Consider the following 26202-nt stretch of genomic DNA (forward strand, 5'->3'; position numbering starts at 1 on the left):
AACGCCAGCAACTCCACTACCTCCCATAGTGTGGCAGTTGTGAACTTCTCCTGGGGAGGGGTTGATGGCCTAAAGAAAGTTGTGGTGAGTGCAGACCTACCAGTAGACTGTCTGTTAGGCAATGACCTTGAAAGCTCAGCATGGTCAGAAGTGGAGTACAGGACTCATGCAGAAATGCTAGGGATTTCAGAGCATGTCCTTGCCATGACAAGGGCTCAGGCTAAGAAGTGCCTTCCTGAACCAGTGGTGGATCTTGAAACAATAGACCATCCACAACCCAAGAGAAGGAGCAAGAGAGGAAAGGCCCAGCCTTCCACCTTGCCCCAGGTTGAGGATCAAGTTTCAGAGGAAACTGATTCTGCAGTCCAAGAGGAGACTGTCTCTGAGGAGCTTGAACCTGACCAGGTTGAGTTTCTGGGGACAGGGGGACCCTCAAGGGCAGACCTGAGGCAGGCTCAATTAGATTGCCCTTCCCTTGAACCCCTCAGACAGCAGGCTGCTGCTGAGGCTGCTGGGGATGCCCAAGGTACCCATACTGTGTATTGGGATGATGGACTCCTTTACTCAGAGGCTAGAGACCCCAAGCCTGGCATGACCAGGAGGTTGGTCATACCTCTGCAGTTTAGGGGGTTCCTTCTTACCTTGGCCCATGATATTCCCCTTGCAGGACACTTAGGCCAGAACAAGACGTGGGACAGGCTTGTTTCACACTTTCACTGGCCCCACATGTCAGAGGATGTCAAGGAGTTTTGTCGCTCCTGTGTCACTTGCCAAGCCAGTGGTAAGTCAGGTGGCACAACAAAGGCCCCCCTAATACCACTACCTGTGGTGGGGGTCCCCTTTGAAAGAGTTGGAATTGATATTGTGGGTCCAATGGACCCCCAAACAGCATCTGGGAACAGATTCATACTGGTGGTAGTGGATCATGCCACCAGGTATCCAGAGGCTATTCCCCTGAGGACCACCACAGCACCTGTGGTGGCAAAAGCCCTCATTGCAGTTTTCTCAAGAGTGGGCTTTCCAAAGGAGGTGTTATCAGATAGGGGCACCAATTTTATGTCCAGCTATCTGAAAGCAATGTGGAAGGAATGTGGAGTAAACTATAAGTTTACCACCCCATATCATCCACAATGCAATGGGCTTGTGGAGAGATTTAACAAGACCCTTAAAGGCATGATAAAAGGATTACCAGAGAAGCTCAGGCGGAAATGGGACATTCTTTTACCCTGCCTGCTCTTTGCTTACAGAGAGGTCCCACAGAAGGGGGTTGGCTACAGCCCTTTTGAACTTTTGTTTGGCCACCCTGTGAGAGGTCCATTGTGTTTGGTGAAGGAAGGATGGGAGTTACCTCTCAAAAAGCCCAAACTAGACATAGTGGACTATGTACTTGGTCTCCGCTCCAGGATGGCTGAGTACATGGAAAGAGCATCCAAAAACCTGGAGGCCAGCCAAGAATTACAGAAAGCTTGGCATGACCAAAAGGCTGTGCTGGTAGAGTTCCAACCAGGACAGAAGGTATGGGTACTGGAGCCAGTGGCTCCAGCAGCACTCCAAGACAAATGGAGTGGACCCTATCCTATTATTGAGAAAAAGGGGGAAGTCACCTACTTGGTAGACTTTGGAACACCCAGGAGCCCTCACAGGGTAATCCATGTGAATCGCTTGAAAGCATTTGTGGACAGGGAGGACATGAGCTTGCTCATGGCCACAGATGGGGAACAGGAGGAAGAGAGTGACCCTCTCCCAGACCTGCTTTCTCAGAACCCTGATGATGGTTCAGTTGATGGAGTAGCCTTGGCAGGCAGCCTCACTGACCAGCAACAGATGGACTGCAGACAAGTTTTGCAGGCTCACAGGCAAATGTTTTCACTCACACCCAGCCAGACTGACTGGTGTACCCATGTTGTGGACACTGGTGACAGTCTGCCTGTCAAGAATAAGATCTACAGGCAACCTGATCATGTCAGGGATTGCATCAAGGCTGAGGTGCAAAAGATGTTGGAGCTTGGAGTGATTGAGCCATCAGAGAGCCCATGGGCCAGCCCAGTAGTCCTGGTGCCAAAACCTCATACCCAAGATGGAAAGAGAGAAATGAGGTTTTGCGTGGATTACAGGGGTCTCAATGCTGTCACTAGGACAGATGCTCACCCCATTCCAAGAGCAGATGAGCTCATTGACAGATTGGCTTCTGCCAAGTTTCTGAGCACCTTTGATCTGACAGCTGGCTACTGGCAAATCAGACTAACTGAGGAGTCAAAAGCCAAAACAGCATTCTCTACCCCTAGTGGACATTATCAGTTTGTGGTAATGCCCTTTGGTTTGAAGAATGCACCTGCCACTTTCCAAAGGTTGGTGAACCAAGTCCTTACTGGGTTGGATGACTTTTGTGCAGCTTATCTAGATGATATTGCTGTCTTTAGCTCCACCTGGGAGGATCACCTGATCCACCTGAAGAAAGTTTTGGAGGCCCTGCAAAAGGCAGGCCTAACTATCAAGGCCACTAAGTGCCAGATAGGGCAGAGTAAGGTTGTATACCTGGGCCACCTAGTAGGTGGAGGCCAGGTTCAGCCACTGGAAAGCAAGATCCAGGCCATACAGGACTGGGCTCCTCCAGTTACCCAGACACAAGTCAGAGCCTTCTTGGGCCTGGCTGGGTATTACAGAAAGTTTGTGAAAAACGATGGGTCTATAGTGACACCATTAAATGACTTGACATCCAAGAAGATGCCAAAAAAGGTTCAGTGGACAGTTAGCTGTCAGAAGGCATTTGATGACCTGAAGAAGGCCATGTGCTCTGCACCTATCCTAAAGAGTCCTGACTACTCCAAACAGTTCATTGTTCAGACAGATGCTTCTGAGTTGGGGGTGGGAGCTGTGCTCTCACAACTTAATCAAGATGGTCAAGACCAGCCTATTGCTTTCATTAGCAGGAGGCTGACTCCCAGAGAGAAACGTTGGTCAGCCATTGAGAGGGAGGCCTTTGCTGTGGTTTGGGGATTAAAGAAGTTGAGGTCCTACTTGTTTGGAACTCACTTCCTGGTGCAGACAGACCATAAGCCCCTCTTATGGCCTAATCAGATGAAGGGTGAAAATCCCAAACTGCTCAGGTGGTCCATTTCCCTACAGGGGATGGACTTTACAGTGGAGCACCGCCCAGGGACTGACCATGGTAATGCAGATGGTCTCTCCAGGTACTTCCACTTAGAACATGAAGACTTATCTGGTCAAGGTTAGTTTAATGTCCCTGCGTTTGGGGGGGGGTTGTGTAGGAGAGTAGGGTCTGCTATCCTATGGTCACCCCAAATTTTTGCTTTTTGCTTCACTGGTTTTCGACTACTGAGGCTGTGGGCCTGCTAATCAGACCCCCAGCCTGCTGTTCTCTCACTAAATTAATGACACATGTGCTATAGGCACATACCAATTGGAAATGGACTCCTTGTCAGCCCCTGTAGAATGCACTATAGGTGCACAGGGCATAGGGGCCACCAAGGCCTACCAGGGGCTGCAGCATATCTTTTGCCACCCCTGGCTGGTTCTTAAATTGACACAACTGGCTGATCACTCAGATGGGGTAAGGTGGTGTAAACACCCCTTGCTTAGGTATAGTATATCTATATCTAAACCTATATCTGGACACATGTAAACCTGTGAGCCACTCCTATAGTAGGCCTCATCAATCCTGGAGGCTGAGTGCGTGGTTTTATGTGAGATGGAGCTCTAGCATGAGCTGAGCCTGTCTGCAGCTGTCGGGAACAAATCCCTAAGCTGTTTCAGGATAATGCCATACCATATACTATTAAGTGCCTTATAATCCTCGCGGTTATTTAGCAACTTTGGTTTGGCTTTATCAAAACATGTCGTGTAAGGTGTCATACGATTTGGAATACCATCCCCTCGCCAGTTCTGGCGACGGGGATGGCATTCCACCCCTCTAGAGGGGTAAGACATGTTCCTTTACTAAATGCGGTTAATTTCTCCAAAGACCTTAAGATCCACAAAATGGATGCCTCTGCCACAGACAAATGTCTGGACCCCTGCAGTTGACCGAAACTCGACCAAATGGGTCCTGGACAAAGGGTTTCCTGTCACAGGAGGGTGTCACCGCCCTCCAGACAGGAGATAGTGTATTGTAGCAGGGAGGTTTGAAAGAAACCAGACACTGCCTGGGGCGCACAAGGCTGCCCCTTGCATAATCCGGCCAAACCGGTTCTGGGGCACTCCAGCCCTCGTGCCAGGGCGGCCTGGATCAAAGGAAGGGGGTGTATCCACCCACTTCCTGGGTCCCACCCATAGGAGGGGACCTAGCAGGTAATCACGCCCCCCAGATTGGAATAAGAGTGGGAGCAGTGCCAATGCACATCGGATTTCCTGGAAGAAACATTTGAAACGCAATTCTGGACCCTTCGCCCTCCATCTCATCGTGGAAGCCCGAAGAATCTCCCTTGTGGTCAAGGAGTGACCACCCTGCAGCAGCAGGCACCATCCAGCCCTCGACGTCTACTTAGTTGCAGTTCCCGCCGGAACTCGCGCGACTGAGATCAACGAGATCAAGCTTGCCTGCCTTCCAACAGCCCGATCCACAGTCCCTGCAGAGCTGAGACCCGTGGAGGCGACCGGAAGCGTGGGGCACGCCATCTTGAATTGACCACGAGACACTGACCGTGCAGCCCACGAGTGACCCTCGAAGCTGTGCACCGGGGTTTGAGAAGCCCCCACCCTGAGCTGCTCCTGAGCCGAAGTTCAGCCCTCCACACTCGACGAGTGCTGCGTGGGGCCCTTTGGCTCTATTTGGCTCAACGCGTTGGCCCGGTCACTTGCCAGCTGGCTAGTGGTCCCTGTGCCGACGAAACTACAAAGAAGACTCGTGAATCTGGTTGCTCCAGATCCACACCAGCTCCCCTGAAGAGGAGCCCCGACTCTGACCTTCCTGGTCCGAGTGAGAAGCAATCTTCCGATCCCGCGTGGATTGCTCTTACCAAGGCTTGTTTGCTCCAAACTTGAAGCCGACTGCACCGACGGTGAGAGCCTGCGTGGGACAGATCGTGACCTGCTCCTGGACGTCGCAGATGCCCCAGAGCCCACGTGACAGCGGAGAGAAGCTCCTCGACGACCACCTGATTGCGCCCGACATTGCCTGGTTCCGTCCTGGTTCCACCCTGGTCACTGCTGAGTGACCCAGACTCTGTCCCCTCTGCTTTCAGGTACTCTACAACTTGAGTCCACCCTTGGACTCCACCGGACACTTCATCTTTCACCCGCCTGCAGCCCTTTCAGCTTCAAGCACCAAGAGCCTGCGTGTCAAAACCCGACGCCACTTCGACCCTGTGCACCCACTTCCTGTGGGTGAGGTAACTTTGCTCCGCCGGTGTTCCCACACTGGTGCACACCTCTAGGGTCTGTGTGTTAAGTTTTGTTCCTCTAGGTTCAACGGAAGTGTCCTTAAACTTTAACTCTATGACTTTTACGCACCATTGGTTAACATTGGTGCATGCGTGCGCTTTCCGCACATCTCCCGAATCCCGAGGGCCATTCCCGACTTCAGCATTGCTTGTCCTGACTGCTCCCAGCGATTCCCTAGGCCCTAGGCCTAACCACTGTTCGAGTGGTCTCTCTTATACCACTTGTTTAGTATATGGTTTGAGTGGCCACCCGCCCTCATCCATAATTGTGCAACTTGTATGTTTAAACAGTGCTTTTGATTTAACGCTTGTGCCCCTTTATTCATAAAGAATACTGGGGATTGTTTTTAGTAATAAACACATATATTTTTATAATATATACTTGTGTGGTGTCCTTTCATTTGGTATTACAGGATTGTATGTGGTAAAACAGCTCGCTTAACACGACCTCTTAAGTTAAGCCTTTAGGCTGCTTAGTCCATGCTACCCCTAGGATAGCTTGTCTAATAAGGTTGACTTACAACCAGACACCATAAGGGATTGTTTGGTCAGGTAGTAGGTAGTTCCAGAATTGGAAACATCCCCTACCAGGCCAACTTCTCACAGATGTTAACCCAAGTGTTTTTGCCAGTGCTGGCAGAAGGGGTCGTTCTGCTGGCCGTCCCTACCAAAGACCCTTTTCATACAATGGGATTCCTGCTTCTACCCCCAGAGAGGAGGACCCTTCCGTTCAAGAGGCTTCAGAGCCAGAGGTCAGAACTCCACCAACACTTCAAGTACGTACCATTTTATCTCATCCTTCCTTTTCAACGGAGAAAGTGGGGGGTCGCCTAAAACACTTTTTACAACCCTGGAAACAAATTACATAAGATCCTTGGGTTCTGGAGACTGTCCAGGGCTTTAAAATGGATTTTATAGAAAAAACCAAAGTGTTAAATCTGACCCAAGAACAACAGTCTATTGTGGCAGAGGAAGTAAACCCTGTGTTTGCAAAGGGTGCAATTGTAGAGGTCCCCTGAGAATGCCAGAATTTCCTGAGCAATATTGTCCTGATGAAGAAGAAGGACAAAGTGTGGAGAACTGTAATAAATCTCAGAGAACTGAACAAATCTCTTACCTACATACCTTTCAAGATGGAAGGTATCCATCTCTTCAGGGAAATGCTTTTAGAAAAAGACTGCTGAGTGAAACTAGACCTAAAGGACGTCTATTTTACGATTCCAATGGCCCAAGAATCTCAGTCCTTCCTCCAATTTGCCTTGAACAATCACCTACACCAGTTCCAAGCTCTTCCCTTCGGTCTATCCTCTGCCCCCTGGTGCTTTACCAAAGTGATGAGGGCCATTGCTTCAGTCCTGAGGGAAAGTATTGCCTCATAATCTATCTAGACAGCATTCTCCTCATGTCTCAAGCCCACTCTCAAATTCTGAAAGACTTGAATACTATGGTGAGCCTATTAGAGAGTACAGGTTTTATTATAAACAGAGAAAAATTGAACATGACTCCCTCAAGGTCTTTGGAGTTCCTGAGCTTTGAGGTAGACACCGTGAAGACTATGGTGTTCCCGCAAAAAAGATATCCAAGATTCAAAAAGAGATTCGTTATGTTTTGTAGCTCGATCTGTTAACCATAAAAGAACTAGCCAGACTTCTGTGCCTCCTCTCATCATCAATCCAAGCTATTTTCCTGGGTACTTTACACTATCGGGCCCCCCAATGGCTGATGGGCAGAGCCCTTCAATCTGGCTTATGGTAAGGAGACAAAATTTGCCTAGACAGAGAAGCCAAGACAGAACTGACCTGTTCGTTAGAAAATCTCGATGCATGGGATGGCAAATCAATTTTTGGCATTACCCCAGAATGTGTGCTGGAATCAGAGGCCAGCCTTCATGGATGGGTGTTTGCTTTCAGAATCGGAACACAGGAGGCTTATGGTCCTATTCGGAGAGTTTGCACCCATAAATATTTTGGAGTTAACCGCCGGGCTTTATGCCCTAATGAGTTTCAAGCAATCACTTCAAGGGTGGTCAGTCATTCTCAAGATGGACAACATGTCAGCCGTAGCCTACATAAATCGCCTAGGGGGCACCAAGTCACTGGACCTCTCCAACCTACCCAAAAAGCTATGGATGTTCTGCCTGGAACACAAAATATCCTAATGAGCAGAATACCTACCAGGACAAAAGAATGTCTGTGGAGATTGGAATTCCGATTCCTAGTGGATCACACGGACTGGAAACTGAACACAAACGTGTTCAGAAGACTAGATTACTTTTGGGGTCCCTTGGATGTAGACCTCTTCATGAGCAGGCTGACGCCCCAACTATGCAAATACGTCAGCTGGATGCCAGACCCGGGTGTTCTGGCAGTGAATGCCTTTCCTCAACCTTGGAAAGGAATTTGGGGATATGCATTTCCCCCTTTGCAATGATCCAGAGCGCCCTGCAGGAGTAGAGAATAGAACAATGTTCATTAATCCTAATAACACCTTTTTGGCCATCCCAACGTTGGTTTTACAACAATACTGGAATTAACTTACGAAATACCCTTTCTACTCCCAGCTTCACTAGGCCTCCTAAGAGCTGGACTTTGAACCTTCTTGCCTGGAAATTCTCAGGCGAGCCAATGAAATCTCTGACCTTTCGGCACAGGCTTCTTCTCTCCTCCAAGAATCATGGGCCCCCAGTACACACACCATAGATACAACATCATCTGCAAAAGATGGGTTTGTTGGTGCTTGGAAAGGAACCTGGATTCTATGGTGGCTCCTATTGTGCACGTAGCCAACTTTCTTGTTGAACAATTTGAAAGAGGTCCTTCCTATGGATCAATTAACTGCTATAGACCAGCCAGTTCCCCGGTCGCTCCCTTTTAAATGGTACATCAATTGGTAAACATTTAATAATTTGCAGAATTATGAAAAGCTTAAATACCACCTAAACCAAAATACGAAACACTTTGCTATGTGAAATTATTACTTGACCTTTTTTGTAACTGGACCCAAAATATCCTGCTAGATAATAAAAAAATCTCTAGTAAACTTGCTTCTCTCCTTTGTCCAATATCCTGTCGGAGGGCCTCAGACATTAAAGCACTTCAGCATAACATTTGAAATTATTAAAAAAACAAAAACCATGCTTTTTTACCCAAGATTCGATGCTTGCAAAAAGTTGTGTGGCAGATTGTATGAAGGAGTATGATACAAGGATGAACAAACATCGCACTTTGTTAAACCCTTCAAACCTGTCTCTTCTCCCTCTATTGCTAGATGGGTTAAACTAGCTATGCAATTGGCAGGTATTGACCTCCAAAGATTTCAAGCACATTCTTTAAGAGGCGCTATGGCCAGCCAATCCTTTTGGAAAGGAGGTAAGTTAGATGAAATTCTTAGGACGGCCGACTGGTTCAGTTCCAATACCTTTGCGAAACACTACTGCAAACCTGTTGAACACGGGTCTGATTTAGCTTTACTTGACTACTAAAATGCATAATGGTAGCCTCTGGTCTTGTAATGAAATTGGGATTCTCCTATTGCCATGACCAGAGAATCTGGATTTCATTAGACACGGAGGCTCATAGTGAGTGTAGGACTGCTGCTTCAACAATACATGTAGCTTTTTCTTGATTGACAGTGCGATGGGGTGGGGGGGTTTATACATTTTTGTTTATTTTGTTTCATTTCATATGCATGTCTTTACATTATTCTTTTTTTATCCAATGAGAAAAATGTCGAAGTCATGTTGTTGTATGTATGATGGGTTACAGAGCTCCATTATTTCTGCATTTGACCAATAAAACATGTTTTTTTTTAAAAAGACACAGAGGCTAACATTATCCCAACCCTTCCCTCCCGGCAGTGAATTCTAAAGATAACATATTTAATCATTTATTGCATTTGTTTGAAGATTACAATTAAAAAATATATTTTTTTTTAAACAATGTTCAATAAGAAAACAACTCTTTGTTATTTCATTGTATTACACCTTTATTATGCACTATTTAATATCTACAATATTCTCCCCTTTACGTAGGACATATGAGTACACATGTTTAATATTGTATCCTTTTTCAAATAATTCAGCCTAATTTGTTCCTCCTCTTCCCTTCAAGCAATTCTCGGCATCGCACCTTCCTCTTCCTTTGGAATTCTTCAGTACCTTAAGAAGAAGTTTATAGGCATTGTGCTTCTGTTCCTTTGGAATCCATCAGTTTCTAAAGAAGAAGTTTATCTTTTTTCATAATTACTTATTGTTTATTGCATTTAAAAGAGGCAGATCTATCTGGCCGTGTTGCCATTGATAATTATTAGCATTCTATTCTAGAACTTTGCTTTGTGATGAATTAACTTTAAAATGGTTGCTAGAAGTTGCATTAAAAGAATAATGCATAATGTTTTGCCTCTGTGTCTTTAATGAAATCCAGATTCTCTGGTCATGGTAATAGGAGAATCGCAATTCCTTTACATCAGTATGAGCATAAGAGTAGCCTGATTAGTAGTACAAAGGAATACTCCCAACATTGCGCCGGCGAGACACCAATACTGGTGGCCATACGGGAACACTGAGTGATGCAGTGTTTTCTAGCTGCATCACTCTGCTGTTTCTCCTGCTGCACAAATGCGAGCAGGTTTTTAAATACTGGGTCGCAGCAAGCACTCACTAGTATGCGGTCTCCAGGGAAAGAAGTAGGTTAATCGACCCGAGGTGGCTTTGACGAAGTAAGTGGCTGGTGGTCCTTCCTTTTTGGATTTAGGACGCTCAAGATCAGGTGGTAATTGACACCTAGGAAGCTGCACCACCAGTGGCAGTTTTCTGATCATAATTTTTTTCCTCAAATAGGGTTTGACTACAGGCCCCTCGATCCCTGGGTATTGACCATGACGCATTAGCATAGCGTTTCTAGAAGTACGTTACGAAGTTTACTTCTTATATGTTGTGTGGCAAATATTTGACACGCAAATGAATGTACACTGGCTAGAACTTACAAGCACCAACCATATACGGGTGTTACATTTACATGATTAAGTTGAGCAATTGTGACCTGCCAGCCAAGCTGACAGGTTGCTGTTTTAATGCATTTTCCTTTCAAATTACAGATACAGATTATTTCATTAAAAACGTATGTATACATAGAGCTTGCGCATTAAGTGTGCATATTTTGCATCCTTAGTATAGGATTGATTAGGAGTGGCACACACGGGGCTGGGCCCTGTTTAGTCCTGATGAAGTGCCAATAGGGGAACGGCTCGCAACATGTTGACTATGTTGACTATACATCACTGAGACAAGCAGACTCATCACGGTCTGGTTTTACAACCCCTGATTTTTAACCATACCAACTAGGGGTGGGAATAAAAGAGTGGCCCACTAGTTCGGTATTTTTAATCTTTTTCCACTCCACTTCTCTTCACATACTCTACACCAGTAAGTGCTCCTACGTATTCCCAAGTCGCAGCATGCCTCAATCCGTAGAGGATTGAGAGGAACCCCAATGATGAAGCAAGCCACCGAGGGGCAACCCTGGTGGGTGAGGGGTCTCTAGAAAAAAAGTATTTTTTGAGAAGATGAGTACAGCGGATCCTTGCTGTATCCTATCAGTTTCCCCAGGGCAAGTTTTCTTCAAATTACTTGATTTTTGTTTCGCTACAAACTAGCATCTCCACAGGCAGAAATGTGTGTAGAGACCATGAATACATCAAACGCAAACTGACAATACAACCCACAACAAAAACTGGCCCACAGGCATTTCTAAATACATGCACCACACTGGCAGAGCCTACATCTATGCTTGTGGCCGTCTGGGGCACAGGCTGATGCTATAATGTGTAAGAGCTGTAAAGAGCTTTACAAATCTTAACTTGTCATTGATTATCGTACAAACAGGTGTGTAAAAGTTTGTGCCATTGAACCTTGAGGCGACGTGGCAACTTGTTTTCGCTATTGCTTTAGTGAAGAGATACTATTAATCATCACTGGAGAAATAATGTGGCTGCAGGTCACACATGATATTACTCATGACCGATGATAATACACATGAGATGACAGATGACACAACTCATGTAGAGCAGGAAGTCAGAGAGAAGAAATGAAAGAGTCCCTAATTGAGGACGTGGCATTATTTTGATAATATAAAATTAAGCATGATAGAAATGTCAATATCCATTAGAACTGCATTGAGATATATATTTATTTGGGTGTGCAGACTGGGCTCTGTTTAATTAAATCCTAAAACTTAAAGTTCCCGAGTGCGGTGTTTCTTTGCACAAAAATTGATGTTCCTGGCTTTTGGCTGAGCTGAACGTTCGCACCTGCTGCTGTGATGCTCTGATGCTTTTACATTGTTGTAAAAAAATAAAAATAAAAAAATATATATATATATACATACATATATACATATACATACACATATATATGGGTGTGGTGAAAACAAAACAATAAATAAAAAAAAATATATATATATATATATAGCAAGGCCACACGTTAGCCGAAACGCGTCATCCTGCCCGGCATCTCGCACCATTTATAATTTAATAAAGTCACTGCAGCCAGCAGTGTATGCTGATTTTGGAGTCCGTGTCTTTCTCCGTTTGGTGGTTACAGGCGCCGGAGCGGTAATTGGATATATATATATATATATATATATATATATATATATATATATATATATATATATATATATATATATATATATATATATTCAAAATCCAAGACAGCTTTCTGAGATCAATCCCTTTGTCAGGTGGCGCATGGTGGTGCCGGCAAACCCAGACTGGCCGTCATAATCCAAACGAAAGTCAGTAATCACACTCTCAGAGGTCCAACTACAGATACTATACGTTTTTATTTTCAACCGCTACGCTTTTCGACACACGAAGTGTCTTGATCACGACGTAGCAGTTGAAAATAAAAACGTATGGTATCTGACTTTTGCTTGGAGATAGCTACGCTGAATTACCGCTAAAGTGGTTATTCTGACATTTGTATGTGCTTTGATCTGTCAGTAACGAATCCTTAATTGAATGAATTGACATTTCAGCAATACAGTAATTGATTTAAGCACAGTTGAGAAATGTATAATTGTGCTTATAAGCGTTGAAATGATGTGAACGGACAACATGTATCCGTTAACGATAAATGAGCCGCGTAGATCTGCCATGAGAAAGCCGCGGGGCTTCCCCACGACCTGGCAGGCCGCTAAGTATTTCAAACGAAAGGTTGCCCAATGTGGTGGCTGAGTGGGCTAAAGAATGGTGATGGATTAAACCCAGATCAGTTGACTGGGGGTTTGTGTTTGATTTGCTCAAACGCTCCGTCCATCATCCCCTTTTGTATCGCTTTGTTCGCCCTAAGTGTGGCAGGGTATGCTCAGACGTGAGTCCCTTGCTCACTTGGCCACTAGATTCAAGATAGCCTGGCTGATGAGGATTATGAATCCGAAACCGGTCCCAGGATGCTTGTTTCCGGTCCATGGAAGACATGGCTTTGCAGTTCGGGCCGGACTGTTCCCATAAGGCACAGGGTCAGACTGATTTGCATATAGCCATGTCTGAAATGGGGTGGCTGAGTGGGCTAAAGAATGGTGATGGATTAAACCCAGATCAGTTGACTTGGGGTTTGTGTTTGATTTGCTCAAACGCTCCGTCCATCATCCCCTTTTGTATCGCTTTGTTCGCCCTAAGTATGGCAGGGTATGCTCAGACGTGAGTCCCTTGCTCACTTGGCCACTGGATTCATGATAGCGGACACTGGATTCATGATAGCCTGGCTGATGAGGATTATGATTCCGAAACCCGTCCCAGAATGCTTGTTTCCGGTCCATGGAAGACATGGCTTGGCAGTTCGGGCTAGACTGTTCCCATGAGGCACAGGGTCAGCCTGATTTGCATATAGCCATGTCTGAAATGGGGTGGCTGAGTGGGCTAAAGAATGGTGATGGATTAAACCCAGATCAGTTGACTGGGGGTGAGTGTTTGATTTGCTCAAACGCTCCGTCCATCATCCCCTTTTGTATCGCTTTGTTCGCCCTAAGTGTGGCAGGGTATGCTCAGACGTGAGTCCCTTGCTCACTTGGCCACTAGATTCAAGATAGCCTGGCTGATGAGGATTATGAATCCGAAACCGGTCCCAGGATGCTTGTTTCCGGTCCATGGAAGACATGGCTTGGCAGTTCGGGCTGGACTGTTCCCATGAGGCACAGGGTCAGACTGATTTGCATATAGCCATGTCTGAAATGGGGTGGCTGAGTGGGCTAAAGAATGGTGATGGATTAAACCCAGATCAGTTGACTGGGGGTGAGTGTTTGATTTGCTCAAAGGCTCCGTCCATCATCCCCTTTTGTATCGCTTTGTTTGCCCTAAGTGTGGCAGGGTATGCTCAGACGTGAGTCCCTTGCTCACTTGGCCACTGGATTCAAGATAGCCTGGCTGATGAGTATTATGAATCTGAAACCGGTCCCAGGATGCTTGTTTCCGGTCCATGGAAGACATGGCTTGGCAGTTCGGGTTGGACTGTTCCCATGAGGCACAGGGTCAGACTGATTTGCATATAGCCATGTCTGAAATGGGGTGGCTGAGTGGGCTAAAGAATGGTGATGGATTAAACCCAGATCAGTTGACTGGGGGTGAGTTTGATTTGCTCAAACGCTCCGTCCATCATCCCCTTTTGTATCGCTTTGTTCGCCCTAAGTGTGGCAGGGTATGCTCAGACGTGAGTCCCTTGCTCACTGGATTCAAGATAGCCTGGCTGATGAGGATTATGAATCCGAAACCGGTCCCAGGATGCTTGTTTCCGGTCCATGGAAGACATGGCTTGGCAGTTCGGGCTGGACTGTTCCCATGAGGCACAGGGTCAGACTGATTTGCATATAGCCATGTCTGAAATGGGGTGGCTGAGTGGGCTAAAGAATGGTGATGGATTAAACCCCGATCAGTTGACTGGGGGAGAGTGTTTGATTTGCTCAAACGCTCCGTCCATCATCCCCTTTTGTATCGCAATGTGGAGAGGCCGCACCTGAGGAGGTTTCCGCACAAATGCCACCGGTGGTTGAATGCAAGCCTGTCACACGCAATTCTGCTGGCTTGCCAAACGCGTTTCGGGCGTGGACATATCCTTTTCCACCCACTTGGGAGCAACATTTTCGCTACTTAAGGACTTGGGCACCCACTGTGGTTTGCGCCTGGAGTCCGGCATGTACTGCAAAGACCACAATCCCTTGCCAGAGCCCATGAGGGCGGGACTTATACGCTTCAATAAAACCAGGTGCATGACATTACTTTGTTTCCTGTCCTTCTGTAGTGCAGCCAGTGATCACGGGCGGGATGACGCCCGAAAAGCGTTTGGCAAGCCAGCGGCATGGGGTGTGACAGGCTTGCATTCAACCACCGGCAGCATTTGTGCGGAAACCTCCTCGGGTGCGGCCTCTCCACATTGGGCAACCTTTTGTTTGAAATATTTAACAGCCTGCCAGGTCGTGGGGACGCCCCTCTGATTTCTCATGGCAGATTTATGCGGCTCATTTATCATGAGCTGTGACTGGACCGAGGGGGGTCTGAGCTGCTGGCATATATTGGTGGGATGACAGCTGTGGACATATCCTTTTCCACCCTCTTCGGAGAGAAATTTTCGCTACTTAACCCCTTCGACGCTCATGACGAGCTGGGCTCGTCATGCAGTAGCCTCCTGCTACGCTCATGACGAGCCCAGCTCGTCATGTAAAGTGCATCTGCTGCTTTTCCAGCACAGGGGAAAAATCCCCATAGCGTTCAAGGTGTTAAGGACGTGGGCACCCACTGTGCTTTGCGCCTGGAGTCCGGCATGTACTGCAAAGACCACAATCCCTTGCCAGAGCCCATGAGGGCAGGACTTCTACGCTTCAATAAAATCAGGTGCATGACATTACCTTGTTTCCTGTCCTTCTGTAGTGCAGCCAGTGATCAAGGGCGGGATGACGCCCGAAATGCGTTTGGCAAGCCAGCGGAATGGGGTGTGACAGGCTTGCATTCAACCACCGGCAGCATTTGTGCTTGTATTGATGCGAACAGTGCATGATTTGAAAGGGAATGAAACTAGTGGTAGCAGTTCCCAAGAGGCAGCCGATGGCGAAGGGATTAATATCACACATACTGCAAAAAGTCCTTTCAAATCTGTGTCCACGTTCATTCCGAATATGCCATGCGATGCTATTGATATTTACCATGATCCCATCACTGACGTATTTGCACATATTTATTGTTGCATCAGTAATCAGAATGGTCTTGATGGTAACACATTAGGGGGTATTTATCATTGATGTTCGTTTTTGTATTTGTACGATTATATACGCACTAATATGCGTGCCTGTCTTTGCCTTCTTTGCACATGTCTGGAATATTTTGCACTACAAACCTTGATATCAATTTATACTCGCCCGTTAATCCAATAGAATATTTTTTAATTTTATCATAAGCATTCGTAATAATTGCCTTTTAACATCATCTTTGTAATATATATGAAATGTATTCATACATGTACATGTGGTCTTAATATTGCATTTTGCGTTTTAGTGAATCGTATGTTTATACAGGCACCTTGCACTTTAATATTTTTTATTAACATCTACTTTTGTCGAAGTAATATTGTATATAGTGCTATATGATCTGAAGTACTAAGGGCGAGATATTGCATTTTAATCGATGTGTGTCTAGTGCCAAAACGTACAGAGTGCATATTGTCGTATATTGTGCAAAGAGAAGGATAGGCATTATAAGATGGCCGTCTCCATTCAAGAAACAGTACTACAAGATATGTCTGTTTTCTATGTTTATACCTCACTCTATGTTGGCGCCAAATGGGTGTTTTAAATTCAATGTTTTAGCCTCCCCGTTTGTTAAGTGAGCAAGGACACAGCCTCATGTCCAAAACACGTCTGGGTCATGCACCGTTCCACTGAAAAAATTATGAAATAAAACAAATCTGGTACCGGCATATTCTGAGTTCGTGTTCCTGTTCTGTGCGACGAGGCACTTGGAAAGCGTGGAGTCTATATATATATTTAAATCAAGGTCTACATTTTCACCGTTGACTGTACATGACAATTTTGACATTTTCCATGACCTTACCATCGCAGGGATTAAGAAGCTAGATGTTTCAACTCTAAAAACAAAACGTAAAAACAGTATTCACAACAACAAGTACAATAACTTGGTCAGAAAGATACAAGCTGACAATTCGATCATTGTCCGCCAGGCCGACAAGGGGGGCAATGTCGTGCTTTGGCCACGGACCTTATACTTGGAAGAGGCATATTCACAACTACTCGACACCTCATGTTACAAACGATGCTAACTTATTGATATAAGACAGGCCCAAAATGGATTGGGGAGCCTGTTACTGAGTTGGAAGAGTGCGGGCCTCTTGGATTTTGATGAATTCAAGTTTTTGAAACAAGACTTTCCGATGATGCCGGTTTTCTACTTAATCGCTAAAATTCATAAGGATTCCCATAAGCCACCAGGCAGACCTATTATTTCCGCCATAGATGGTTTACTGGAGAATGTCACTAAATACATTGACTTTTTTCTCCAAGACTTTGTTACTGCTCTACCATCATACGTGCAAGATTCAAGTGACTTTTTAAGACAATTGGAATCTGTAAAATGGCAAACTGGGTACTGGTGATGTTTCATCACTTTATACCAGTATCAGACACTGTGATGGTTTGAGGGCCTTGCAATTTTACTTGGACAATGGATCAGTTCAATATGCAGAACATAACAAAATGCTGATGTCAATTACCTCCTTTTGCTTGAACAACAATTACTTTCAATTCAATAGCCAATATTTCCAACAGATCAGGGGGGTGGCCATGGGGGCCTGTTTCTCTCCCAGTTATGCCTGTCTGCACATGGGCTACTGGGAGAGACAGGTCCTCATGGGGACGCACCACCTGTTCATGGCAGAACAGATTGTTCAATGGTATCGCTACATTGATGATATCTTTTTAATTTGGCGCGGTACAGAAATGGAGGCCTTAGATTTCATTAGGCAGCTCAACATCAATGCATTCAATCTAGAATTCACTCACCATATGAGCCAGGAGAGTGTGTGTTTCTTGGATGTCCAGGTCCTGATTAAAAATAACAAACTCCAAACTACACTGTTCCGTAAACCAACTGCTGGGAACACTGTTCTCCACGCTAGGAGTCATCATCCTGCACATCTGATTTGCAGCATCCCCTATGGGGAGATGCTGCGAATCAGATGTATCTGCAGCACGGATGAATAGTGTAGACAGGCACAGGACGACAGCAAGGCACGTTTTGTAGCCAGAGGGTACTCTTTGAATATTATCAATTCGGCAATCAGAAAGGTTAATGCCATGTCTAGGGAGGATGCCTTACAAACTCGGCAGGGTACAAGACAGGAGACTGAGAATATTGATCAACCAATTAGATTGGTGTTGACTTTTAATCAGCAATTCCAGGCTTTACGTAAAATCGTCTTTAAGAACTGGAATCTTGTCAACAACGATCCTATTATAGGCCACTTGATGCCATCAAAGCCTAGCTTTTCTTGTAAAAGGGAATTCTCATTGAGGGAATCATTGGTTAAGTCCAGCCCTGAGGTGGTCACAGTGAGCCCTTGGTTTAAAGCGATCAAGGGCTTCAAGAAGTGTTCCTCCTGTAAAGCCTGCCAACATGGCATCAACAAAACCCAATACATGACTCCTTTTTCTGAAATTCCCCGGCAGATTACCAAACAACTTATGTGTAAGTCAGAGTATACAGTATATGTGCTGGAGTGTCCTTGTGCCCTGCAATATGTGGGTAGTTCCAAGTTGCAGGTGCACAAAAGGATTCTCCAGCACATCAGGGCAATTAACACCGAGGACCCCTCTTACCCAGTGGCGCGTCATTTTAAGGAACACCATGGCAAACAGAGTCGTCTCCTGAGATATTTTGCCATTGACGCAATCCCACCTTTACAGTGTGTGTTTGAGACTGGTACATACATCTCTTGTTTTATGCTAATTTGTAGGTCATATATATACTGCACATACTGCACTTTGTGATAAATTGCATTTGTGAGTTTTAATACAAGGAGTAAATTCTTTATTACAAAGTTGCTTTAATCTCTTAAGCATGCAGAATGTTCCTGCTCCAACTTTCTTTTTATCCTCTCCCAGTGAGCCTAATCTACCCTGGTTGAAATGGAAAAGGGTTTTTACTCACTATGCTTGTGTTTGTGGGACATCACTTAGCGCAGAAAGGAAACTTTGTTGTTAAAGCATTGTGTGGGAGCAGAAGGACAAGAAGTTTTTGAGCATTTTCCTGACCTTACAGATAACAAAACGTCAGGTCTTAATGAGTTTGAGATTGGAATTAAAAAATTAGATTTACACTATTTACCGAAGGTGAGCACAGTTCTTGAAAGGTATCACTTCGGTAGACAAATGCAAAAAAGAGAGGAATCTGTTGAACAGTATATTACAGAAAATTGGCCTGGACGTTCAATTTTGGTGCATCTTTTGTCAACAAAGCAAGAGACAGTTTGTGGCAGAAGAATAATCCCTCTTTGCTTGAGGTGGTCACTATCGCAAAAACGTATACACATTCAAAAGTATGTTTGGAAATTATCCAAAAAAGTGCTCCATCTGACAAAGACCAGGGTGTGGTCATGAAAGTTGATAAAGACAAAGAAAAGAACAGATATGAAGGAGCAAGGGGAAACATTTTGAATAAGACTGAGTCTCAACCTGGCAGTTCAAAGAATTTCCAGGGTAGATGTTGAAACTCAGGTCATATGGCAAACTTCAAAGACTCAACAAACAGTGGAGAGAGGGTCAAAGGGATATACAGTTTAAAGACCCTTACCTGGTTTGAATCCCCAGCTACACTATATGATCAATCTTCAAAGACTGTCTGGGATGGAAAGCTTCCTGCAGTACGTGTGGTCATAAAGGTCATTTTACGAGATGTTGTAGGTCTGGTAGAGATCAGAAGAAAACTAGAGAAGTAGATTTATTTGAGGAAGTGATAGAGGAAGTCAACATCTGTCAGGTCAAAGGATCTGGTTGTGAAGGTCCCATAGATACTGTATTAATTAACGATGCACCTGTGAAAATGTTATTTGATTATGGGACCAAGGTGACCTTGATTCCAAATAAGTTTTTTGATCAATACCTTTTGAAGAAAGTCACCTTGTTGAAGCCAGATATAAGACCAAGAGGGCATGGGGGAGAAATTATTGATGTCTTAGAATGGTTTTGGGGAACAATTGATTCCCGGCAAGGTATATGTTTCTATGAAGGGTAATTCCTTAATAAGTTGGTTTCACCAATGTGATTCACATGTCTTTGTAGATCCCAATGAGAGCCCCTCTGTGTGTGTGAAAGACATACCATCTATTAGTCAAATTGAGAGAGAATACAAAACCTTGGTCAATCAGTTTCCTGAAGTGTTTGAAAACAAACTGGGGTGTCTTAATAACTATATGCATCAGATCAAAATAAAACCTAGTTCTATTCCGAAGGTAGCAAAGGTTCGAGGTGTTCCCCTTATGGTGAAAGTTCATAGGAAAATTGAGCTAGACAAATTGAAAGCCAATGGGATCATAGAGGAAGTTGAAGCTACTGAATTGCTTTCTCCCATTGTTATGGCCCGCAAGGCCAATGGTGAGGCCAGGCTTTGTGTGGACCTGACGGAGCTCAACAAAGCAGTTGTAGTAGAACACTATTCTCTACTCAACATCAACGAAATGTTGTGTTCTCTCGGTGGGGCGAAGCATTTTTCATCCCTTGACTTGACCTCGGCGTACCATCAGGTCAAATACACCCTGCTTCTCAAAATCTTACGGCCTTTATTACACCCTTTGGTACCTTTAGATGTTTGAGAATGCCTTTTGGCCTAATCTCTGCGGCCTCAGTGTTCGAGAGAGTCATGAAACACGTTCTCAAGGGTGTTGAAGGGGTCAAAATGTATCAGGATGATGTTCTGGTGTTTGGTGTGGACGCCAAAGAACATGATCGGAGGCTGAGATTGGTCCTGAGGAAGTTCTGTGATGCTGGATTGACTCTACATGCTGATAAGTGTAAATTTGATGTGGCTGAAATTGAATATTTTGGTCACCAAGTGTCTGCAAGTGGTATTAAGCACAGAGCTGCGTTGATTGAGACCATCTGCAAACTCCGGACTCCACTGAACAAAGAAGAACCTGTGAAATTCTTGGGAATGGCAGAATTTTACCACAAGTTTGTCCCCCAATTTTGCTGGTGTGACTGGACATTTAAGGGATCTTTTTTTAAAAAAATTGTGTGAGTTTGAATTCTCCAATGATTGTGATGGGGAATTTCAACACCTAAAGATGTGTCTGAGTAAGGCCCAAGATCTTGGCAGTTTTGATCCGAAGAAGAAGTCTTATTTAATGACAGACGCCAGCTCTAAAGGTCTAGGTGTGGTGTTGTTTCAGAAATCTGAGGGTGTTGAGAGGCTGTCGTATTTATGTCCAGACCCTCAAGAGGGGCAGAGTGCAAATATTCTGTTGTGGAAATGGAGGTGCTGGCCATCTATTGGGCTATCTGCAAGTTGAGGAAGTTTCTATAGGGAAGCATGTTTGAGGTTTTAACGGATCATAAACCCTTGAAGGAACTTATTGCGAAAAAGATAATTGATTTTGTCTCACATTGCATTCAGAAGTGGGTTGATTGCCTTACAGGAGTTTAATTTTGTTGTCTCCTATTTGCCTGCTTCCAATAATATTCTTGCGGATTGTTTGTCTAGGTTAGGTAAAGCTGATAATGAACCAGTAGTGTATGATTGCTTTGGTGGTGAAGAATTGAAGATGTGGATGTGGGTCTAATTAGTGATGGAATTGAGTCTGAAGTTGAATGGAGAGAAACTTTAGTGAAATATGAATTTTTGAAAAAGGTAATGTCTATTAATCTATTACTTTCAGTCTCTGGTAATTACACTGCTGCATCCCACCCATTGTTAGGTTTGGGCTGGACTGTTCTTACTGGAGTAGGGTCAAGACTGACTTATATATGGCTGGGTCCCAACTTAGGTAGCACAGTGTGCAAAATAATGATGGTCTGAGATGTGGCCACATTAATTACTAGTGACTGACATTAATTCGGACATTCCACCAAGATCCTTTTTGTGTACTTCATATTATCTTTACAATAAGCAAATGTAAGGCCACTTCTACAATAGACATTACGGAAAAATGTGCTTTCATCTATGGTAGGGTAGAATAAATCCTTGCCCTGGCCCTGGTTGGAGCAGAGGGAGAAATAGGCACAAGACATAAGGAAGAAAGAAATGGAAGGTGAGAGGGAGTGAAGGGGTGGGGAACATGAGGTATGGGAGTGTACAGTAAGATCGAGTGACAGAATAGTTTGAAAGAGGCGTGTGAGAGAAGTGAGTACGAGAGTGAATAGAGAAATAAAAGTGAAACAAGAGGAACATTTGTATTTGTTTTTACTTGTGGTTTTATTAAAGCATTACTAACCACAAATGTATTGCATCCGGCACTTTGAACAAGTGAACCAGCCTGCTGGGCTTTCCCTTTGTTTATTGACTAGAGATGAAAAATCCTTGGAGAGTTAGAATCTTGAGGGCTGGAGGTGGATGAGTGGGAAAGTTTGTCTTTGGTGTCTGACCACAAGAGATTGAGATGAGAGGAAGATGAAAGCCAGATAAGGCAAGGAGGGGAGGGTTGGAGTGAGAACAAACACAAGAAAAAGGGAAGGTGCTAGAGATTGGATAGCAACAGAGAATGGAGAAGGAGAGGAAGAGTTGGTGACAGAGAGGAAAATATCTATGAAGAGAGAGGGGAAATACTAAGACCAGAAGGGGCAAAGAAGAGAAAGAGCATAATGGAGGATTCTTTTGTTTTTACAATTTGAACATTTTGGGCCTGATGTAGGAAGGGATTTTGTGATCGATTGGTCTGCAATTTAACAAAATCACAAGGGTGGAGACTCTAAAATAGCTTTTACAAGTTATAAAACTAATTTTGTGAACTGGAAAAGTCTCTCAGACTCATAAAAGGGATTTTATGGCCATTTCCCAATAGCATATAGGGGAGGATGCAAAAGGAGCCCCACTCTTTGTTAGTCACAAAGGTATGTCTCAGTGGTTTGTGATCACAATGTGTGAATGCACCCATTGATCAGTTACGGTGGTGACTGAATGGCAGTATGGAAGCAGCCACCATGGCCAGCTTTCCTTTTGGTCCTTGCGTCTATCAGCTTTTTGGGGACTAGGCAGTGGACCACGGCCTGCTCCCACCTTTGTCTTCCCAAACAAGAAACGTGTCTTTTAAAGCAGCACCTATCTCTCTAATGGAAATGTGCTGCTCTGAAAACTGTTTCCTGTTTGGAATACAGATGCAAGGATTGAGCTCTGCTGATCATGATTGACAACAGAGTCATGAAACTGAGTGATGGCACCGAGCAAGGTAGTGGTAGCACAAGCATATTCACTCACTCATCCATTTTTATACTCATCTCAGTGGATTTAAAATCTACTCCAGAGGTCTATGTAGAGCCCACATACCACTTGCCTTTCTGTGAGAGAAAAGGGATTGCTTTACATCCACTGTGCTGTTTCTGTTATTCACAGGAGGGAATTTTAAACTGCTGCTTTGTAGCTCTTATGCATGGAAGAAAATCTTACCCTGCTCTGCTATTTCTGTTATGCATGGGAGGGAATCTTATTCTACTGGGCTGTATCTGTTATGAATGGGAGGGAATCTTACCCTGCCATGCTGTATCTGTTATGCATGGGAGAGAATCTTACACTGCCCTGCGGTATCTGTTATGCATGGGAGGGAGTAATCTTACCCTGCAGTGCAGTATCTGTTATGCATGGGAGGGAATCTTACCTGTAGTGCTGTATCTGTTATGCATTGGAGGGAATATTACTCTGCCCTGCTCTATCTGTTATGCATGGGAGGGAATCTTACCCTCCTGTGCTGTGTATGTTATGCATAGGAGGGAATCTTATTCTGCCCTGCTGTATCTGTTATGCATGGGAAGGAATACTCTTACCCTGCTGTGCTGTATCTGTTATGCATGGGAGGGAATCTTACTCTGCACAGTTGTATCTGTTATGAATGGAAGGGAATATCGCACTGCTCTGCTGTATCTGTTATGCATTGAAGGGAATCCTGCACTGCTGTACTGCATCTATTATACATGGGAGGGAATCTTACCCTGCTGTGGTGTATCTGTTATGCATGGGAGGGAATCTTACTCTTCCGTGCTGTATCTATTTGCATGGGAGGGAATTTTACCCTCCCGTGCTGTGTCTGTTATGCATGGGAGGGAATCTTACCCTGCTGTGCTGTATCTGTTATGCATGGGAGGGAATCTTACTCTGCAGTGCTGCATCTCTTATGCATGGGAGGGAATCTTACCCTGCAGTGCAATATATGTTATGCATAGCAGGGCATCTTATTCTGCCCTGCTGTATCTGTTATGCAAGGGAGGAAATACTCTTACCCTGCTGTGCTGTATCTGTTATGCATGGGAGGGAACCTTACCCTCCTGTGCTGTATCTGTTATACATAGGAGGGAATCTTACACTGTCCTGCTGTATCTGTTATGCATGGGAAGGAATACTCTTACCCTTCAGTGCTGTACATGTTATGCATGTGAGGGAATTTTACCCTGCCGTTCTGTATCTGTTATGCATGGGAGGGAATCTTACACTGCCCTGCTGTATCTGTTATGCATGGGAAGGAATACTCTTACCCTGCAGTGCTGTATATGTTATGCATGTGAGGGAAGTTTACCCTGCCGTTCTGTATCTGTTATGCATGGGAGGGAATTTGACCCTGCCGTTCTGTATCTGTTATGCATGGGAGGGAATCTTACCCTGCCGTGCTGTATCTGTTATGCATGGGAGGGAATCTTACCCTGCCGTTCTGTATCTGTTATGCATTGAAGGGAATCTTGCACTGCTGTGCTGCATTTGTTATGTATGAGAAAGAATCTTGCACTGCTTTGCTGTATCTATTATCCATGGGAGGGACTCATGCCCTGTCATGGTTTTTATGGCATGCATGAAAGTGAATGCTGCACTGCAGCTGCTTTCTAGAGATCGAAAGATTGTTTTTCTTCTGCCGTGCTGTGCCTGTTAAATGGAGAGGGGAGCTCGCTGTACCCTGCTGCTCTGCCTGTTCTTTTCTTTGCACCACCAGTGATGGCAGTCAGGGCAGTGCAGGGGTACCAGTGAGTGAGCATCCACGAAATGCCATAGCACACTCTCTCATCTTTTGAAGACAATAAATGTGATGTAAGCACTACTTGCCACATGAACAACATAGAAAATGGGTAAATGTGATATTGTGCTAAGACATAAGTATTTGTCATGAGTTGAGTGGAAATTGACCCTGTTACCGATTTGATACAACTGGCGTTTCGTAGACCCCACATTCTTGGCCATCGTACCCCACAGGCATTTTAAGGCATGGGCAAGGTGGGCCCTAGGCCAGGGCCCCACCCAGCCTTTCAGCCTCGCCCCCTCCCTCCCTGGAACCAGCTCTGTTCTGCAGAGAGTCTTGTTCTGATGACCTAGAATGATTCTTAAACAGATTGTTTCAAATAGTTTCCCATTAATTTTTGTTTTAATGTGTGTGATGTGTGAGAATCTATTACAGACATTTGCAGAGGAATGTTGTGTCTATGTTTCATGCAACAGCCATAAACACGTTTCTGTTGGATCAAAATAGGACCTGACATTTGAGTGTGTCACAGAGATTATTTGCAGTTATATTAATGAGCCGCTGTTCTGTTACAGTATTGAAAACGTCTTTATCCCTGGATAGTATGTGTAAACAATGTTAGAATTTGGACCAGTGTGCCTGTGCACTGTCAAAGACGGCATGAAAGAGTTGAAACTGGATCATAAATCCAAAGCTGTTAGGAACAGGCCCCTACCCCCAACATATGTTTGGCCCAGGGGACCCAAAATCCTTAAGATGTTCCTGCGTACCCCCCAGTTGTGTGGAAAGGCGCAGGTGGGGTTCGGACACTTACCTCACTTAGCTTGGCAGGGAGCAGGTGAGTTTTCTCATTCGGACAGTGTGGGTGCGAGTGGACAAAGGGGGCGAAGGCAGCGAGGAAGAGAGTCACACAGGTCAGGAGCATCATCTTGGAGCTTGTATGTTCCCTTCACTGATGGCAGAATATGGCCCAACATCCCTCTTAAATATGCTGACGAACCACACTCTGTGAACCCAAAATGACAGGATTTGGAAGGATCTGCTTGCACAGACAGTTATCGGAGGACACAGAGGGGGGGGGGTCATTGTTAAATATTAAATCGGATCTAACTGGTGGCCAAAAACAATTTAGATGAGACCAGAGGAGGGGTGAAAGTGAATATTGAAACAAAGTATGCACTGTTTGGAGTTGCAAAAGGTGTTAGGAAGTATCACATGAAATGTGGACACCATGTGTAGAACTATCTACAGACCCACATGACTTCTTGTGCCTCTATGTTCTATTTCTGAATCTGGATTCCTACTTCCTAGAGACCCCAGCACAGACAGACAGACACACAGGCTGGACTTAAATATAAAAAAATATATATATAATAAGGAAGGGTCTGAGGGAAGTTTAAAGTCTTATAAGGATTCAATCCCCCTAATTCTAAAACTTGAAAAACCAACTAGAACCCATAAGACTGGAAAAATGCTAAGCATATACCTCTAAATATATATCTCTTGAGGCTATCACAACTCGCTATGCTGCTGAGTGTGCACAGAAAGCAAAGGAAAAACAAAGAGAAAGTACTCAGAATCACCTCAGGATAATTGGTA

General features: G+C 44.7%; 1 protein-coding gene across 1 annotated transcript in view; it reads right to left on the bottom strand.

Moving 5' to 3' along the window:
* The window catches only part of LOC144756278 (uncharacterized), a 411513-nt gene extending 385913 nt beyond the window's left edge, over positions 1-25600 (bottom strand). The window contains exon 1 of the mRNA XM_078645939.1: positions 25418-25600. Within this exon, the coding sequence (XP_078502065.1) occupies positions 25418-25531 (114 nt within the window). The 5' untranslated portion in view covers positions 25532-25600. The remainder of the gene's footprint in view (positions 1-25417) is intronic.
* Between the last annotated feature and the right edge of the window lie 602 nt (positions 25601-26202).

The sequence above is a fragment of the Lissotriton helveticus genome, chromosome 5_1 (genome assembly GCF_964261635.1).
Source record: "Lissotriton helveticus chromosome 5_1, aLisHel1.1, whole genome shotgun sequence".
NCBI classification, from domain to species: domain Eukaryota; kingdom Metazoa; phylum Chordata; class Amphibia; order Caudata; family Salamandridae; genus Lissotriton; species Lissotriton helveticus.